Source organism: Macaca fascicularis, chromosome 4, assembly GCF_037993035.2.
Source record: "Macaca fascicularis isolate 582-1 chromosome 4, T2T-MFA8v1.1".
Lineage (NCBI taxonomy): Eukaryota > Metazoa > Chordata > Mammalia > Primates > Cercopithecidae > Macaca > Macaca fascicularis.
In genome coordinates this window covers 92,984,915-93,005,049 of record NC_088378.1, presented here as the reverse complement: position 1 = coordinate 93,005,049, position 20,135 = coordinate 92,984,915, and the positions used below count along the sequence as shown (strand labels likewise).

Genomic DNA, 20,135 nt, shown 5'->3' with positions numbered 1-20,135 from the left:
AGAACTCAATCATTTCCAAATTGTTTTGCTCCAGTTAATACCTTGGAGGAAAGAGACTGCAAAATTTGAAAGCAGGCTTATTTTTGAAATCATTTGCCTTGACAATTTTTAACTGATGTTAACTGACATTTCACAAGACAAATTTCAATAATTTAGCTATGAATACATTTTTTCAGTATGTCTGTACAGTATTATTATATTTTACATCAACATTATATTTTAGTTGCATAAAGATTAGAAATAACATCATAAAGGGCTTAAAACTGCCATTAAAATCTCTAAAACTAGAAATGTTATGCAAATTTAAGAAAACTAACACTATATTGTGTGATTCTTATATACCAACCTGGAGACTGTTTTAAAATTAGGGCAAAAATAAGGAAATATTAAAGATAAACTATCTATAAACCTAAAATCTGAAGGTAAGGAGTCAGTGCTTCAAAAAACAAACCTCAATCTTATCTGAATGAAATCCTGTGGTGAAATCAGGGGACTGTAAATCTCTAGGACTACCCACTCCTGCATAGCTTCCTTCAGAGTCTGATGTCAATAGTTCTGGAAGAGATTCCACAGAATTGGTCTTACCAGACTTTAATAATCCTAAAACATGAAATTAAAAAAAAATTAAACACATATGCATTAAACATATATGCATTATATGCAGTGAATCAGACAGCTAAAAACTTTCATTTATCCAGACTTAATAACATTCAAATTATATTTATGGTATAAAAATCTTAATAATTTAACTGGAGAAAGAAATCAGTTTAAGTGAAAAACTGAAATGGAAGAGATTATAAAACAATAGTTTTATTCATTACAATCACACACCAACTGTGTAATGAACCTGAGGAAGATAGTTCTTTGGATCTGCTTTAAAAAGTGATTGAAAATATTTTTGTCCGCCTAAGAGACAAAGGAGAAAGGGAAAATAATTAAAGTCCAGACCTCTTTTCCTTTTCTCATCTGTCTCTTGGTACAGTGGTCTCTGCACTCAAGCGAGGAGGGTAGCTTCATTCTATCTGGGAGGAAACCTGTGGCCTTTTTGCCTCTCACTTAGCCAGCTGACTGACCCAATAGCAGAGGCTCCCACAGAAGACGACTGTGGCCTGTTTGAAGTGTGTTCTTCCCTGAAATCTCTGGCGATTCAGCTCGCTTGAAGCAAGAGGGTTGTTATGAAATGTATGTATCATTTCTTCTCTTAGGCAAGCTAAATGCCTGGCCTCATGCCACACCTGGTATCCAGGTTCAAACTTTTGCTTAGATTCACGTGTTCATTTCCGCACATTTCAAATTTATTAGAATCTAAATGAAGCACCAAAATAAGCTATAAAATAAAGATGTTATCTCAGTTGTAACTAAAAGTTGTATAATTGATTTAAAACCTACTGTCTCTTATACATTGTTCTCTTTAAAGTAAATCACCTTCACAAGCTAAATGTCCCTTTCATTGTTATCACTGCAATTTGGAAAGAACATTTAAACATTTTTTTCCACATAACCTTTTGAATTTTTTTTTTTTTTTTTTTTTTTTTTTTTTTGAGACGGAGTGTCACTCTATTGCCCAGGCTGGAGTGCAGTGGCGTGATCTCAGCTCACTGCAATCTCTGCCTCCAGGTTTAAGTGATTCTCCTGCCTCAGCCTCCCAAGTAGCTAGGATTACAGGCACGCACCATCACACCCGGCTAATTTTTTTTGTATTTTTACTAGAGATGGGGTTTCACCATATTGGCCAGGCTGGTCTGGAACTCCTGACTTTGTGGTCCACCCACCTTGGCCTCCCAAAGTGCTGGGATTACAGGCGGGAGGCACCACGTCTTGCCTCTTTTTGAATATTTTTGAGGCTGGCAAATTTTCAACTAAGAGAATACATCTAATATTAGAACACTTTCAAAAGTCAGTTAGAAATAAATCCAGAAAAAAGAGGACAATTAATGTGGCCAACAATTACTTCTGGTCAAAAACAGTTTTGCCAAATGTCGTTTGTCTAACTTTAAGATCGACACAAACATTAAGCTATTACGCAACTGTCTTTGATGAAATTGGCATCATACTCAAATTTTCTTCCTTAACAGGTTTTTTTGGGCCTCCAATTAAATTTGACCTTTTAGTTATCTTTGACTACAGATATCTTGGCCACAGAAAGAACAGTACACCAGGAAAATATGGACCTGGAACCAAGAGAACAAATTTTATTTCTTTTGGTCACTACTTCAAATCACTTATGTTTTTTGAGCTTGTTTCCTTAGGTTTAAAGTAAGGGACATAAATTATTTCATTACTAATGTCACTTCTAGCTCTGAAATTCTAAGATTCTAACACAAATGGTAACAATAACATTATTTAAAACAAAGCAAATATCTGCTTTTCCCTAAGTCATTTAGGTGACTGGCAAATCATTACTTTCAAGACTGTCTATCCATTATTCATCCTTCCATCAATCCACCCCTGCCTCCTTCTAAACACTAATGGTAATTCATAAAACACAGAGAACACAAAATCACAGAATTTTTAATTTAGAAAAGTCCTAAGATACAGCTTTCCCATTTACTAGGTCTCCTGATTCCTATTTTCAGTGCTTCATAAATAAATTTTAGGCATATTAACTATCCTTTTTATATATTTATGTTACCTAAAACTATTCTTGACATTCTTTTGAGCTTTAGTGAACATATCAAGCACTTAATTTGAAGCATCTCAGTAAGCATAAAAAAAAAATCCTTCTTCTTTGCCCTGCCTAACAGCTTTTTTCCCCAAAGGAACACAAAACAATGTACTCTTCTGTTTTTCAAAGTTGTTTGTATACAGCTGATTGACTATGAAGTACTGTTGGTAGAAACTATACTAGGTTATGTCTTAGTGCTATAGACAAGAGTAACCTACCATTTCTGAAAGCCATACTGTAGTCTCATAATTTTATAGTCACACTTCATGTTTTATCTAAAGAAACTACTAAAATGTATATAGTTTAATCTAGATCAGATGAATCTGGAATGTGAGACAATCTATAACACAACTGGACTAACCTTTTGGAAAACAGAAAACAAAAAACAAAAAAGTACAGGGGTACTATACTAAAGAGACTAAAGAGATACTAATAAGCAAAGACAATATGAACCTTGATAGAATACTATTTTTTTTGTTGTTAATGTTAAAAAAAAAAAAAAAAAGACTATAAAAACATTTGTCAACAATTAGGAAAATGTGGATATGGAGTGTAATACTAGTTAACACTAATTAATGTCAATTGTCTTAGGTATGATAATGGTATCATGGTTGTGTATAAGAGTATTCCCATCTTAAAAGATTCATATTCAAGTATTTACGGGAAAAGGATCATGCCTACAACTTATTCCAAGTGGAATAATTTTTTTTAAGTCTCTGTATTGTCTGTGTGTGTGTGTGCGTGTGTAACATATGGAGGAAAGAGCAGACAGTAAGCGACAAAGAGTCTGCAAGAAAATGCAAATGTGATGGGAAGTTAACAATAAATCTGAATAAAATGTACATAGGTGTTCGTGGTATTTTTCTTTCATCTTTTCAGTAAGTTAAATATTCTCAAAATAAAAAACTGGGGAAAAATATTTTAGAAAAACTACATAACCTGACCTTTACTTTCAAACAGGCTCACATAATGCCTAAATATATTTTATATTCTACTACCAGATTATAACCTCCTTATGCATACAAATGGCATCTTACTTGGAGTACTGACATATTTAAATTGAATCGACAAGATAATAGTTATCTCTGTCATGTTTTGCCAACCTCTAAACCCCTATGCCACTGGAAAGAGTGGTCTTTCTAAAAACAAATCTCATCCAGTCACATCCTGTTTTAAATCATCAACGGCCACCCATAGCCTTTAGACTAAAACACAAATTCTTTAGTTTGGCATATAAGTCTCCAAAATCTGATCCTATCCAACATATCTCCTATACTGAACTATATACACAAGAAATGTGCAACTCTTTCTCTCACTACTAAGCTTGGGAACACATTGCCCCCTTTGCTTAATATATCTATCTGCCTCCTTTTCTTAGATAACTTCATTCTTCAAGACCCAGCTCAGCACTGCTTTCCTCTAAGAGGACTTCCCTGATCTCAGATTGGTTTGGGTACCTCTTTTTGTGCTCCCAGAGCAAACTTCAACTGGAGTACTTATGATAAACTATCACTTTTGGTACCTCCATAAGGACTGTTTATTTCAGTAGCCCCAGCAGATGACATGTATGAATAGAGACACAGAAGATTAGAACTGGAAATACATGCTCACTTTCCACGAACCTGTAGATGATGGACTCTGAATAATATCTGAAAGGTTATAACCTCCAGAACTATCTGAACGTTTACGTGGCTTCTTTTTAGCTTTAGTTTTTGCCTTCTTGAACATAGTTTCCCTAGGAAAAAGCAAACATACTTTCAGCAGAGTTTAGGGATGTAACTAAGATAAATGCACTTATTTAACCCAACATGTTTAACCTGAAGGCTACTTATTAAAATATTTATATTTTAAATTTGTTAGACCTACAGATATTAATTATGTATTTATTTTGTATTATACCAAAGTTAAGAATGAACATAAATATGTATTTCTTATGTCAGAATTTCTCAATTTCGTCTTCCAATACCAACACAAAAGCATCACATGCCCAAGATGAGAGTGAAGGGACACAGTAGAGAAAAGAAAGGAGGAGGAAAAGAAAAAAAAAAAAAAACAAGGAAACAGAGCTTACGAATGATTTTGTTCCATATTTATTTCTTCTTTCAAGAAGATATCTCCATCTTCTACTTCCAAATAGCTAATATCTGGTCCATCTTGATATGGTGTAATGACTCTTCTATCCATTGCTGGAATCTGCAGAATTGAAGATATCACTTTTCAAATACAAAATCTGTGAAGTTGTTTTTGTTTTTGTTTTGCCTTTTTGTGCAGACAGGGCTCTTGTCACGTTGGCAAGACTGGTTTGGAACACCTGGTCCCAAGCGAACCTCCCATCTTGGCCTTCCAAAATGCTGGGATTACAGGCATAAGCCACCACACCCAGCCTAAGGATGTTTTTTAAATTATGTAAGATATTCTATCTTTCATATTTGGTGACATTGACTAGAACAGCCTTAAATGCTCAATAACTTCCGAAATTTACAAGAGTGGGTTGAATTTTGATTCAATTCAATAAAAACTTTATTCCATAAACCTGCCAAAAAAAGAAACTTTAGAAAAAGCTCCACTTTATTATTAAACATAGAGTAATCCATTTCTTAAGGATCATATGAATTCATCTTTTTGCACTGTCCTGACCTTTGGTAAATAACAGAAGACTCACTCTGAAGCTTTCAGTAACTTTCATTTATAAATAAATTAATAAATATTAACTTTATTATTAAATATCTTGAATTTTGATTATCAAACTTATCTGTGAGATCTGTAAAGGAATCCTATATCCTCAGTTTTAAAAGATCTTAATGTACTTGAAGTCATTAGGAAACTATTCCATTGATAAGTCTAATCTAATATACTGCTTAAGCTGGTAATATCATAGCCACAAAAAAATTAAAACATAAACCTTACCATTTTCCGGTAAAACTCAGAAAGATCCTTCAAAACACCATCACTTAAAACATCAAGAGACCTAAAATAAAGGATACAAAATTCTATCTTAAGATTCAAGTTACTTGATAACCGTCAAGATGTTCACATATGTAGATATTTCATATTGCCAGATAAGTAACAAAGTTGTTTTTTAAGCATTATATATAGCAGTTGCTACAAACTTGGAAATAGATGTGGTTATATATTACGTATTTCAAATAAACAGCAAAGCAAACATATTACACAAATATCTTGAATAAAACTCAAGCAACTTTTTTTTTTGGGGGGGCGGGGGGAAAGTCTCACTCTGTCATCCAGGCTGGAGTGCAGTGGTGCAATCTCAGCTCACTGCAACTGCTGCCTCCTGAGTTCAAGTGATTCTCCTGCCTCAGCCTCCCAAGTGGCTAAGACTACCAGGCACACACCACCACACCTGGCTAATGTTTGTATTTTTATTAGAGATAGGGTTTTCACCATCTTGGCCAGGCCAGTCTTGAACTCCTGACCTCAGGTGATCCACCTGCCTCAGCCTCCCAAAGTGCTGGGATTACAAGCATAAGCCACCACACGCGGCCTCAAGCAACTATTATAAATTAATGTACAAAGAATCTTCTCTACTTGAGAAGGTTTTCATAAAAATCAACTAAATGAATCTATGTAATGCTTTTAGAACACTGTCTAGCATACAGTTAATAGTCATTACTATTAAAGTAAAATATAAAAACAAACTACACAATGAAGCTTTAAAATAAAAACCGACACCAGGAACTCTAATCTCAAATTTCCGTATTCTCCTGTTCTCGTCAATGATTTTATAGCAAGTAAAATACTCTGACCTTATATTTTTTAAAAAGTATAAATTTATTTCATTTTAAAAAGATCACTGTTAAAAACTTTCAAAAGTTTTCAAGCGCTCTCTAATTCTAAAATGTACATAACTTCTAAATCATCAGCATTTATCAAATTCTTTCCATCCAGGTAAACATCATTGTTCACATTTAAATCACTAATAATATCTGCTATTATATATAAATATCTCCTTTTGCAACAATCATACAATATATGTACCTTACTTACCTTGCTTCAAGTAAAGCTGCCATATTCAATCCTATAAACTGCAAACAAGACAGTTTCAACTGTTTTGCATTATACATTGCTGCAAATTCCAGTAGCATAGCAGCATTCTTCAGGGTAACTACAAAGAAAGACAAGATTTGCAAAATTAGATAAAAGGCACATTACCACAGCAAAATAAAATACATTTATGTCTAAAGCTCTAAGATTTGAACATCTGGAATAAAGAAAAAAAAATTCTTGCCAAAAATAAGTCAGTTCTGGGGCTATGTAACTCTTCCATCCCAATATGCCAAAATAATTTCTAAAGATTGGCTATGAGGAAAAATAAGCTCACACACAAGAATATTCTAAGCAAAATAAAATACAGAAGGGGCATAGTGCCACCCAAAAGCAAACACATAAGAACTGACAATCTTCCACCTAACATTTTCTGAATATTATTAAAAAGCTTTCATTAATGAACAACTTTCCTTTTCATTTACATAGCAGTTATTCCCTCTTCCATAAAACTAAAAAAGATATAAAACTAAGAAAAACTGATGAAATAATTCTATAAAATATATTAACATTGAGTTATCTATCAGAATTTATGTGGGTATATTTTTATATATATATGAAGTATATAAATATATACATATTTTGAAAATATGTACATCACAATCATACCATAATATTTTTCATGCCAGTGAAAAATCTGATATACTGTGCAAAAGATTCTGGATTTAGTTACAATCCTAGTAATATTATATATAAAGTACCCATTTTCCTAGAGACTCTCCCAGAATATTCTACCTATGTAACAGGTAACTTTCAGCTTCCTGTTCCCTCCACTATTTTTCTTAATTACTCTATCAGTACCAGCCAATAGGGGAACACAGCTGTTTTCTACATTTGGCTTCTTGCATTTCTTTTTCTTTCTCCCCTGTAATTCTATCAAAAGTTGCAACTGCTGCAGTCAATAATGGTCTCTGTCTCACTCCTGACTAACCTACATTTTCAACTAATGATGAACACAGAAATGGAAGGAATGATAAAGTCAGATCATATAAAAACTTCTTTAGAGTTGTTCACTTGGGAACAAGTATCCACATATTCCTAATAATCAGAGACCAAAGAAGTGGTAGCCTCCTTTTCCTAGGTTCTAGGAACATCAAGGAATTAATAAAGGCAACTGTGCAGCCAGAGCCATGAAAGAACATTGAGGAAGAAAAACTGTACAAGTGTAAAATATCACTTATATGTACGTCTTATACCTGTTGTATGCTGTGTCCTTTATTTTAAAATATTTTTCTTTTGTTGCTTAAAAGATCAGGGCTGTTGCTCTCTATTTAATAACCAAGGAGTAGACAGTCCATAGAGCTCAAGAAAAGTGAGAACTAAAATGCCAAAGCCAAGACAAACTCCTAGCAAGAATGAACTAGAAAAAAATTGACAGGAATTCCCTTTACACTTCCTGAAGTAGCAATGAAGCAGAACAGATAGAAGATTAGAAAGCCAGAAAGGCTGTCATGTGGAAGCTAAGCAAAGTTAACCTTTACTCTAGAGTAAGCAATTATAAATATGTAAACAGGGGAAGACGTAATTACCTCCTTAAAGAAACAGAAGTAGACAAGAGAAAGAGCATTTAAAACACTACTGTGACACTACACAGAAGGAACAGATAACAGTGACCTCAACTGCATAGTGACAGTAAGAACCCAAAGGTAGGCGAAATGTGACCAACACAGTTAAGAGGATTAAGTTTTGACAGCTGAATGAATTTGAGTGTCAGGACCAAAATAACAAAGAAAAACTAATTTTGGATTTCAAAGCAGAGTGTCCAGGAGGACAGCCATGAAATTAACTAAAATAATGAAGAGAGTAAGAAAGAAGAGTTCAAGAAAAAAAGAGATGTGCTTTGTTCAGATATATAATGGGAAAGTTAAATTTTAAAAATCGTTGCAAATAGTAGAAAATGGGTAGCTAAAAACACCTAAAGGCAAGATCAGGGCAAGAGTACGAAAATTTCACTTTCAAACTCTCACCCTGGAAATTAGCAAATAAACTTGACACCATCTTTATTCTTCAAGGTTTTATGACATTTCAATAAAAATATTACATTTCAATTCTAAGTCGTATATACTTTCACATATTTCTACAATAAAAGTTCACTTACAAATGATGGCATGTAGTAATTTACATATTTTGGCAGGTTTTCATGGTACCAAAAAAATGGTCTATTTTACCATACATGGAATCATAAAGTCAATAAAGTAAAGTAATCCTTGATGAACCTGAAAACATACTAATACTCAAATTCAAAATTACTCACGTTTTTCAGTTAATGCTACTTCACAAATCTCTTTCAATCGGGTTATGAGAAGTTGATCAGCCACCACAAGAACACTACAAATAAAATCTACATTTTGAGATTCTAAAAAGAAGAAGAAAACACACATCACTCTTTCTTTGCATACATTATATCTAGAAAAAAAAATTTGAAGTAATGAGGACACTAGAAAAGAAATTTAAGATTATTTTCCAAATGTTGAAAGGGCAACTATAATAAAAAGTAAATACATCAAAATATATTTCTACCTTTTAGGTAGAAAGCTGACAAAATTACACCAAAATGTCTTGGTCTCACACTAGGACCACAAAATGGCCAACTTAAGTTGATCATTTCAGTCTAGAAGGCTACTAGAATGCCTGACTTGTTTATAATCTCCCATGTTGTTAGAAAAACACTTCTCAAACTAATACAAAGAGGGAAAACTCAAATCTCAGCATCATACTTAATATATATAGGGTGGGAAAATAATGCTCTTATGCTTTCTTATTTAAAATAAAATTTGTCATCTAAGAGTGCTTTTTTGTAACTATAGGAGTTCCTTAATTTAAAACAACTTTGTTGGCCAGGTGCAGTGGCTCATGCCTGTAAACTCAGCACTACGGGAGGTGGAGGCAGATGTACCACTTAAGACCAGGAGTTTGAGACCAGGCTGGCCAACACGGTGAACACATCTCTACTAACAATACAAATATTAGCTAGGTGTGGTGGCACATGCCTGTAGTCCCAGTTACTGGGGAGGCTGAGGCATGAGAATTGCTTGAATATGGGAAGCAGAGGTTGCAATGAGCCGAGATCACACCACTGCACTCGACTGGGCAACACAGTGAGACACCATCTCAAAAAAATAAAAAATAATAAAAAATAAAACAACTTTCTTGGTCCTAAGTACTACTAATGGCTTTTTACCCCTGAGCCACTGCCAAAATAACATAAATTGAAAGAAAAAAATAACAACAACAGAGAAAGAGAAGAAAGGGAAAAAAAGATTAAGAAGAAAAAAATCTGAAATAGAAAAGAGCTTTAAAATACGAGGCAAAGATGAAGTCACTAGGAATGACAGACTAAGAACTTCTAATTCTCTCCTCTAAAAAAAAAAAAAAACAGTAAGACAACTGTGGAAAATTGTCATAATCAACTTTGTCAGAATTCTGAAATCAGCCAAAAGCTTATAATAATCTAGGAAGTGTTTACTTAAGAAAAGCAATTGAATCTTGTTAAGAACAGTGGGATCTGGGACACTGCAGCCTTTCCTATTCAGATCTTCCTCTCCCCTCCTCCACAGCAGTACGGAAAACCAACAGCTCCATAATCATAGTGAATCACATTGACAGCCTAGTAGCCACAGAAGAAGACAGAACAGTTGTAGAGCAATAGTATCCTTATTTGACCTGTCTGCTAGTTCCCGGAAAATCCCACTAGAATGCTTATCTTTATTTGACCTGACTCAAAGCTTGCCCAGTGACAACAGCCTTTTATCTGGGGGCAAACAATTAGCAGTAAGTAAAGTAAAGATATAGAATTAGTGATCAAAAAACTTCTACAAAGAAGACTCCAAGACTAGATGGCTTAATTGGTTAATCTGACTGAATATTTAAAGATGAATAATATAATTGATGCATTATTACAAGATAAATTAATACAATTCTCCACAAACTCTTCAAAAAGTAGAAGATGAAGAACACTTTCCAACTTAGACAAGGAGGCCAATATTATGCTGACACTAAAAACAGACAGGGACATCACAGGAAAACTAAACCAATATCCCTTACAATTAAAGATGTGAAAATCCTCAAAAAATGCTACAAAACTAAATCCAGTAACATATAAAAAGGAATTATATAATATGACCTAGCAGAATAAATCCAAAATGAAAGGATGATGCAACATATGAAAAATCAATCAATATAATACACAAAAATAAAGCATAATAAACACATGACCATCTTAAGAAAGAGAAAAACATTTGACAAAAATCCCACATCCTTTCATGATAAAAACACTCAATAAACCAGGAATAGAAATAATCTTCTTCAACCTGATAAATGGCAACAACAAAAAACCCACAAGTAAAAAGGCTGAATGCTTTTTCCTAAGATCAGAAACAAGACAAGGATGACCACTGTTGCCACTTCTATTCAACAGAGTACTAGAGATTCATCTAATCAGGGCAATTAAACAAGAAAAAGAAATAAAGCACACCCAAATTGGAAAGTCATATGTAAAACCATCTCCATTTGCAGATGACATGATATTGCATATAGAAAATCCTAAGGAATCCACTAAAAAAACTAAGAGAATTAGTGAACAAGTTCAGCAAGGTTGCAGGATATAAGATCAATATACAAAAATCAATTGTAATTCTAAACACCAGCAAAGGACAATCCAAAAATAAAATTTAAAAAAGTTCCATTTAAAATAGCATTAAAAATTCTTAATAATTTTTAACTAAGAAAGAGCAAGGTTTGTACACTGAAAACTACATAAATCATTAAAAGAAATAAAAGACTTAAATAAATAGACAAATAAATGGAAAGACAGCCAGTGTTAATGGATTATAAGACTTAAATATTAAAATGGCAATAATCCCCAAGCTGATCTACCAATTGAATGTGACTCGTATTAAAATCCCAGCTGCCTTTGTTGCAGAAATTGGCAAACTAATCCTAAAATTCACATGAAAATTCAAGAAACCCAAAATAGCCAATACAATCTTGAAATAGCAGAACATAGTAAGAAAACATACATTTCCCAATTTCACAACTTACAACAATGGTAATCAAGAGAGTGCTATACTGGCATAAACAGAGTTCATTGAAATAGAATTGAAGAGTACAGAAAAAAAACTTTAAATTTATTGTCAGCTGATTTTTGACAAAGGTGCTAAAACAATTCAATGGGAAAACAAACATATTTTCAACAAATGGTACTGAAAAAATAGGACATACAGATGTAAAAGAATAAACTTGGACCCATACCTCACAACAAATGCAAAAATTAACTTAATAAGAATGGTGGTTACTAGAGGACAGGGGATTAGCGTAATGGTGAGATACTGGTCAAAGAGTACAAAATTACAGTTATAAGATGAATGAATAGGATCTAGACCTTATATACAGCATGGTGACTACACTGATACTAATGTACTGCATACTTGAGATTTGCTGAAAGACTAGATCTCAAGTACTTTCACCACAAAAAAAAAAAAAAGGTAACTATGTGAGGTGATGGATATGCTAATTAGCTTGATTGTGGTAATTATCTCTCTATATATAAATATAGATATTATATATATATATCTCAAAGCATCATGTTATACACAGTGACTATACATAATTTTTACTTGTTAATTACACCTTAATAAGACTAGGGGGAGAAATTAACTCAAAATGGACCAAAGACCTACATGTGAGAGACAGAACTATAAAACTCTTAGGAGAAAACATATAGGGTAATCATCATGACCTTGGATTTGACAATGAATTCCTAGATATGACACCAAAAACATGAGTAACAAGTCAACATAGATAATTTGGATATCATCAAATGCCTGTAATCCCAGCACTTTGGGAGGCTGAGGCAGGAGGATCACTTGAGCCAGGAGTTCCAGACCAGCCTGGGCAATATAGGGAGGCTCTGTCTCTACAAAACTGTTTATAAATTAACCAGGCATGGTGGTGCACAGCTGTAGTCCCAGTTACTTGGGACGCCGAGGTGGGAAGGATCACTTAAGCTCAGGAGGCCAATGCTGCAGTGAGCCATGACCATGCCACTGCACTCCAGCTTGGCCAATGGAGTAAGACCCTGTCTCAAAAATAAAATAAAAATAAAAGTTTTTGTGTTTTAAAGGACACTTTATCAAGGAAATGAAAACAAGTCAGAGGAGAGAAAACATTCGCAAATCATATATCCCATAAGGGACTAATATCCAGACTATACAAAGAACTCTAGCAGCATCTTAAAAAAACAAATAATTGAGAAAAAAAAGTGTTCAAAGGACGTGAGTATGTATCCAAAGAAGACATGCAAATGACCAAAAAGCATATGAAAAGATGTTCAACATCATGAGTCATTAGTGAAATACAAATCAAAAGCACAATGTTGTATAGCTTCACACCCATTAGGATGGCTATAATAAAAAAAGTTGATATTAGTAAGTGTTGGCAAGGATGTGGAGAAACTGGAACCCTCACACTGTCAGTGGTAAAGTTAAATGGTACAGCTAGCCACTGTGCAGTTTGGCAGTTCCTAAAAAATTAAACATGTGACCCAGCATTTCCGCTTCTAGGTATATACCCAAGAGAAATGAAAACATAGGCCCACACAAAAACAGGCATGAGTGTTCACAGCAGCATGATTCCTAATAGACAAGGGTAAAAACAACCCCAACATCCATCAACTGAAGAATAAATGTGTTATATCCACATAATAAATATTACTTGGCAATAAAAAAGAATGAAGTGTTGGTACCTGCTACAACACGGAAAAAATTTTAAAACATCGTACTTAAGTAAAATGAGTTAAATACAAAAGGCCGCATGTTGTTTGATTATATTTATATGAAATGTCCAGAATAGGCAAATCCATAGAGACAGAAAACATACCAGGGGTTTTCTAGGGACTGGGGATAAGAGAGAGTGGAAAGTGTCTGCTAATGGGTACAAGGTATCTTTCTGGGGTGATGAAAATGTTCTAGAATTATACAGTGATGATAGTTGCACAAATTTGTAAACATACTAAAAACTACTTATTGTATGCTTTAAAAGTGTAAGTTTTATCATGCAAATAATTTCTCGATTCTTAAAAAGAAATGAAAGAAGTAGAGAAAAACATACCATGTCTCAGTTATCTTACTCTTAAGTATACAAATCTTCAGAAATCTTGTCCTCGGTTAAACTCTATCTCCTTTACAAGACTACCCAGATTTCCTAGGCAGACTCAGAGGCTAGCTTCTTAAAAATGCACCAGCTTTTTAGAGAATTACTCTGTTGGATTATATTTGTTTTCTATACATTTGTCTTCTCCACTAAATTGAGTTTCTTGAATATAGAAAAAGGTCTATTCACTTTTTTATAATCCCCAATATACAGCTGGGGTTAAAAAAAACTAATGGAATATGACAGAACATCCGGTACCACTCCAATGACTAAACATACTTTGTAACTAAAAGTTAGTGTTTTGCCTAACAAAGTATATAAATCACCTCTCTTCATAAATTTTGGTACAATTTTTAATCTGTTTCTTTCAAGATGTGTAACCACAAAGGGGAAAAACAAGTAAGAAAGAACTTAACGCAAGTATTTGTCAAAACTATCCCTGTTGTCAATTCATTCACCTCCATCATAGAAGTAGTTGGAAATTGAACTGCTAAATCTAATTTCAACCATTACATACAATTCCTTTTTTTTTTTTTTAATGAAACGCTTCACAAATTTGCATGTCATCCTTGTACAGGGGCCATGTAATCTCTGTATCATTCCAGTTTTAGTATACTTGCTGCCGAAGTGAGCACTAATTCTCAAAGAGTTCATTTTCACACGGGTATTGAAAACCTTCTTTTTCTGCTCCTCTACTATTAGCAATCATTCCTATTGCTTATTCTAAATTAAGCCTTTATTGGCCAGGCATAGTGGCTCATGCTATAATCCTAGCACTTTGGAAGACTGAGGTGGAATAATCCCTTGAGCCTACGAGTTTGAGACCAGCCTGGGCAACATAGTAAGACCCTGGTCTCCACAAATAATAAAAAATAAATTAAATATTTTAAAAATAAAACAAATTAAGCCTTTATTGGTGGCTTTTGTTCATTAGAAATTAAGATTCATGTTGATTTTACCATTATTCCATTATATCTGAAGTATCTACAATGTCCTAACTCTTATTAATACCTTTTATCACCACAGCTTCATCAGTATAGAGGTAGTCCAAAATAACTTTTAATATATCAGAATGTATTGGCATTTCCAGAGCTGCACAACTGGAAGCCTAAATAAAATAAGACAAAATAAAGTAAAATAATTCATTGTAAACAATAAAATATTACATTCTAATTTGGGTTATTGGTACAAAACACTCTGAACAGGAAATCACATCAAATGCAAAAGAACATAAAATTTACAAAACACATGGCTAAAATAATATTAAATTTAATTTTAAAACACAACATGAAAAAGGAACAAAAAATTCAGAAAACAAGAAACACAGTGGTGTTCCTAGTACATTTCTAAATAATAACAGGGAAATTTTTATTTAAGTAGCTTCTTGGCAATAATTTTAAATTCTAAGAGTTGCTATTTTCCAGCAGCCTCAAGCATAAATAAAGTTTAATATAAATGAAGAACTGAACTAAAATATCGAGTTCTGATTTTGAATTTCTTTACTACATAATTTCCACAAAATATAAAGAAACATAGTTACCAACCTAGGCGCTTTTTACTTAAATCTTACCTCAATCCATGAGCTACTCAGCATACTATGAAAATATTCTAAAAGGAAAAAAAAAAAAATTCAATGCAATAAGAATAGTGAAACAATAATAGAGCAAATAAATTAGCAGCTTTAAAAAGTACACCTACCAAGTCTAGCACAAAGAACACATTTATGACAAGGAAATTCCTTTCCATCCACTGATTTCATGGTCACGTCACACAGAAATGAACTGGAAGAAAATGTTTAATTGAAGCAAGTGCAATTTCTTTACATATTTAATGAAAAAGATTATAGGATTTGGCTTAACTTTCAATTTTCTCTTAAAGGTGGCAGAGAATAAATAACTTGCAGGAATACATACAATAAAATACTTCCTCTTCTTCCACCTTAGGGAAGGTAAGGGCCTTAAAGACAGTATTTGAAAAGGGAGTCAAATACAAATATTCAAAAAGTATTTTTCTGATTTTCCTTTTTTTCTAATTTCAGACAAACTGTTAATACTACTAAGTGATATCATATTTAAGTCTCTGTAATTCACTTATTTGTAGTAGCTTATCTGGGCCAACCACAGTTGAAACAACGCCACAGTTTATCCTTCTCCAAAATCTTTCCACTTACACAGAAAGTATGAATAGCTAAAAGCAAAACTTTTTTTTCTTTGAGACGGAGTCTTGTTCTGTCACCCAGGCTGGAGTGCGATGGCGCAATCTTGGCTCACTGCAACCTCTGCCACCCAAGTCCAAGCGACTTTCCTGCCTCAGCCTCCTGAGTAGCCGGGATCACAGGCACTCGCCACTATGCCTGGCTAATTTTTGTATTTTCTTAGTAGAGAGAGGGTTTCACCATGTTAATCAGGCTGGTCTCAAACTCTTGACCTCAGGTGATCCACCCACCTCGGCCCCCTCAAAGGGCTGAGATTACAGGCGTGAGCCACCACGCCAGGCCCTAAAAATAAAACTTTTTAACAATATATTTAGAATAGTATATTTATTATTAAACATTTTTTATACTAAAGGAAATAATCATAATGATGAAGAGATATAATTAATTTGGTTTGAGGGCTCACAACATTTCCTAACTATAACAAGGCACAAAATTCAGGCAAGAAAAAATAAAAATTAAAAGTTCCTCTCTCTATTAGAAAGTCATCAGAAAGAAAAAACTCCTTTGATGTCTTCAGCAGTTAGTATTTTATCAATTTACTTCAACAGCTCCCCAACATTTCCAAAAATGCAGAATACTAGAAAAGGTAAGAGGGTATCTACCTATACATTTTGCTTCATATGTGGGTAAGCAGAGATCTATTTCCACATTTAAATGCCAAAATCTAGAGATGAAATGTTAATCTTCCTTTCCTTACTTACCATTTTTTCTGACTTAGCTTCAGTTTATTACCAGTTTTCTTGGCAATGACATTAATTTTTTCATTTTCAAATCTGACTCCATCTAACCTATCAAGGAGAGATAAAAATTAACAATTGATATATATAATTCCCTTACAAAAATAAACGTACAACAAAAAATCCAACAAATTAGCTTACACCTAAATATAATACTATATCCTAAAGTATCTCAACAAACCCCTACTCTGAGATAAAGAAGTATCATACTTTTTCTTCTATTTTAGTTAGAATTCAAAATAGATTAAATATTACTGACAAAAGACAATCAAAGCCATAGCACAAAGTTTTTCTTTTTCTTTTTTTTTTTTTTTTTTTTTGACAAGGAGTCTCGCGCTGTCGCGCAGGCTGGAGTGCAGTGGCCGGATCTCAGCTCACTGTGACCTCCGCCTCCCGGGTTCACGCCATTCTCCTGCCTCAGCCTCCCAAGTAGCTGGAACTACAGGCGCCCGCCACCTCGGCCGGCTAGTTTTTTGTATTTTTTAGTAGAGACGGGGTTTCGCCGTATTAGCCAGGATGGTCTCGATCTCCTGACCTCGTGATTCACCCGTTTTGGCCTCCCAAAGTGCTGGGATTACAGGCTTGAGCCACCGCGCCCGGCCTTTTTTTTTTTTTTTTTGAGATGAAGTCTCGCTGTGTCACCCAGGCTGGAGTGCGGTGGTGTGGTCTCAGCTCACTGCAACCACCACCTCCCAGGTTCACGTAAATCTCCTCCCTCAGCCTCCCCAGTAAGTGGGACAACAGGCATTTACCACCATGCGGAGCTAATTTTTGTAATTTTTTGTAGAGATGGGGTTTTGCCATGTCAGCCAGGCTGGTGTCAAACTCCTGACCTCAGGTGATCTGCCCACCTCAGCCTCCCAAAGTGCTGGGATTACAGGTGTGAGCCACCGCGCCCAGCCCCTTCATTACTTCTAAACAGAAAACATGATACACCCCCCTCCTCTGTTCCCACCCTACAACTAAGGTTTAACTGCCACAAGCAACATAAATACCTTAAAAAGAGAGAGAATTTCAAATAATCTGATTCATAATATGATACTATGGTATTAGGCAATTTAAATATGACAAAACCATACCAACAATATGAGATAAATATTATCTTTCCCATTTCTTATATTGAGAAACTGAGGTAAAAGAAAGAAAATTGTCCCAGCCAGGAATAATAAAGCTAAGAGACACGTATGTCTAACTTGAAAGACCTTTCCAGCATACCGCACTGCCTGCCACTCCAGATCCCTGTTACATACACAAACCAGAGTTCAAACCCACCAACAGCTTTCCCATACATTAATGTAATCCAACCAAACCAGAGTTCAAACCCAATAACAGCTTTCCCATCCATTAATGTAATCCAAGAAGTCCCAGAGATAGCTCTGCCAGCAAATGTAGGAAAGACACATCCATGTACCTCCCCCAAAAAAGGAGGGGTAGGGAGAAAGGGAGAGAGAGGAAGAGGAGAGAAAAGAGAAGAGAAGGGGATGGAACAAGTGAGAGGTGACTGCGGGAGGGGAAAGAAAAGAAAAGCAAGGAAAAAAGGGTGGGAAATTTTTTAAAGGAGGACTGAATGACGTACAGGAACAGATATAAAGGAGAAATCATACCTACTACTCAAATTACTGAAGCCAAATTCCTTTGCAACAGTTTGCAACATTCTTACAGGATCATCTCCCCTAATATTTTTTCCTTTTTTACAAGATTTAGGTTTGCTCTTCTGCCTTTCACTAACTGTTTGAGCTTGATTACTTTTGTAAACTTCAAATGCAGACTTCTGGTTATCATCTTCATGGAAATTCACTTCATTCAAATGAGAATTCAGAGTTCCCTGATATTCTTCTGGGTTTTTGTTTAAGTGTATTCTTGGTTTGAAGCCATGAGTTAAAAAGTCACAAGTATCTGTGTATATAAATTGTAAAAGGTATTCAAACATGTCAGGATGAACCTTCTCTACCACAAAGAGATGGCACCCTGCAGAATCTTCATCTTTCCGGTAAATATCTGTAAATTCTGAAGTACTGCCATCTGAAAGAAACAATTTCTGAAAAAAATCAGAACGCACTGCCAAAATATATTTGTGTGCAGGGAAGAGTCTATTGCCAACTTGAAATGTCACATCATGAATGCTGTCCATTTCATCTGTTTCCCTCAACAGTTTGCCAAACTCTTCAAAAAAGGATGATGAGGACACAGCTGGAATTTCATAAAGGCTAGAAACAAGATAAAAACAAATTATGCTTCAAAAAAAATGAAGGAAATCCTTTTCCATACCTAGCCAATTTTCCTTTAAAATGCAATTTTTTAAACAGTATTTAGAAAATTTTAAATATGGCATTTCCTAAAATACAGGAATATTGCACAAAGCTCTAGATACTGTATCATCCTTTAATTTGTTTTCTATTCCTTTTTATATTTATATTCTATTCTTCTCTCAAATTAAAATGATAAGAACTTGGCCGGGCGCGGTGGCTCAAGCCTGTAATCCCAGCACTTTTGGAGGCCGAGACGGGTGGATCACGAGGTCAAGAGATCGAGACCATCCTGGCTAACACGGTGAGACCCCGTCTCTACTAAAAAATACAAAAAAAACTAGCCGGGCGTGGTGGCAGGCGCCTGTAGTCCCAGCTACTTGGGAGGCTGAGGCAGGAGAATGGCGTGGACCAGGGAGGCGGAGCTTGCAGTGAGCTGAGATCCGGCCACTGCACTCCAGCCTGGGCTACAGAGCAAGACTCCGTCTCAAAAAAAAAAAAGAAAAAAAATGATAAGAACTAAGTTGTCTGTATCCCTGGTTCTTACAGTACTATGGGAATGCAATTACACTGTCCCAACCAACATTTCACCCTTCTCAGTAGGAAGACCAACCTTCCTGTGGTTTGCTTTGGATTGACAAGTTTCTCAGGAGATGAGACTTTCAACGCTAAAACTGGGGCAGGCCTGGGCAAACCAGGATGGATGATCACCCTACTTGCAGAATTTCCTCCCTCTTCAACAGTACCCTTGATGTTTATCTTAACCTGATACCTCTCTGCTAATGTGACTTAGGAGATTTGCACTGGGATTTACAGATGGCGCCACAACACTTCTTTTGCCAATTCTCATCATATTCAAGGGTCAGAAATTTTTGCAAACTGCCTAAGAAATATTTATAATACATTTTTCAGAATCTGAGAACCTAGGGTACATCATAAAGTATGAAAGACAAGTCAGGCGGGGTGCGGTGGCTCATACCTGTAATCCTAGCACTTTGGGAGGCCGAGGCTGGCAGATCACCTGAGGTCAGGTGGTCAAGACCAGCCTGGCCAACATGGCG

General features: G+C 34.9%; 1 protein-coding gene and 1 non-coding gene across 4 annotated transcripts in view; both read right to left on the bottom strand.

Moving 5' to 3' along the window:
- Positions 1–20,135, bottom strand: part of IBTK (inhibitor of Bruton tyrosine kinase) — a 79,927-nt gene that overhangs the window by 27,187 nt on the left and 32,605 nt on the right. For 2 of the 3 annotated variants that reach the window (XM_005552484.4, XM_074037594.1), the window contains 11 exons: positions 18,433–19,035; positions 16,793–16,879; positions 15,575–15,657; positions 15,447–15,484; positions 14,888–14,984; positions 8,982–9,083; positions 6,671–6,788; positions 5,573–5,633; positions 4,737–4,858; positions 4,288–4,400; positions 452–600 (listed from right to left, as the gene is read on the bottom strand). In XM_005552484.4, the coding sequence (XP_005552541.2) occupies positions 452–600; positions 4,288–4,400; positions 4,737–4,858; positions 5,573–5,633; positions 6,671–6,788; positions 8,982–9,083; positions 14,888–14,984; positions 15,447–15,484; positions 15,575–15,657; positions 16,793–16,879; positions 18,433–19,035 (1,573 nt within the window). The remainder of the gene's footprint in view (positions 1–451; positions 601–4,287; positions 4,401–4,736; positions 4,859–5,572; positions 5,634–6,670; positions 6,789–8,981; positions 9,084–14,887; positions 14,985–15,446; positions 15,485–15,574; positions 15,658–16,792; positions 16,880–18,432; positions 19,036–20,135) is intronic. The other variant, XR_012433650.1, reaches the window with a different exon arrangement.
- Positions 14,409–14,511, bottom strand: LOC123573180 (U6 spliceosomal RNA). Its single transcript, XR_006697921.1, has one exon. It is a non-coding gene; the product is annotated as a U6 spliceosomal RNA (small nuclear RNA).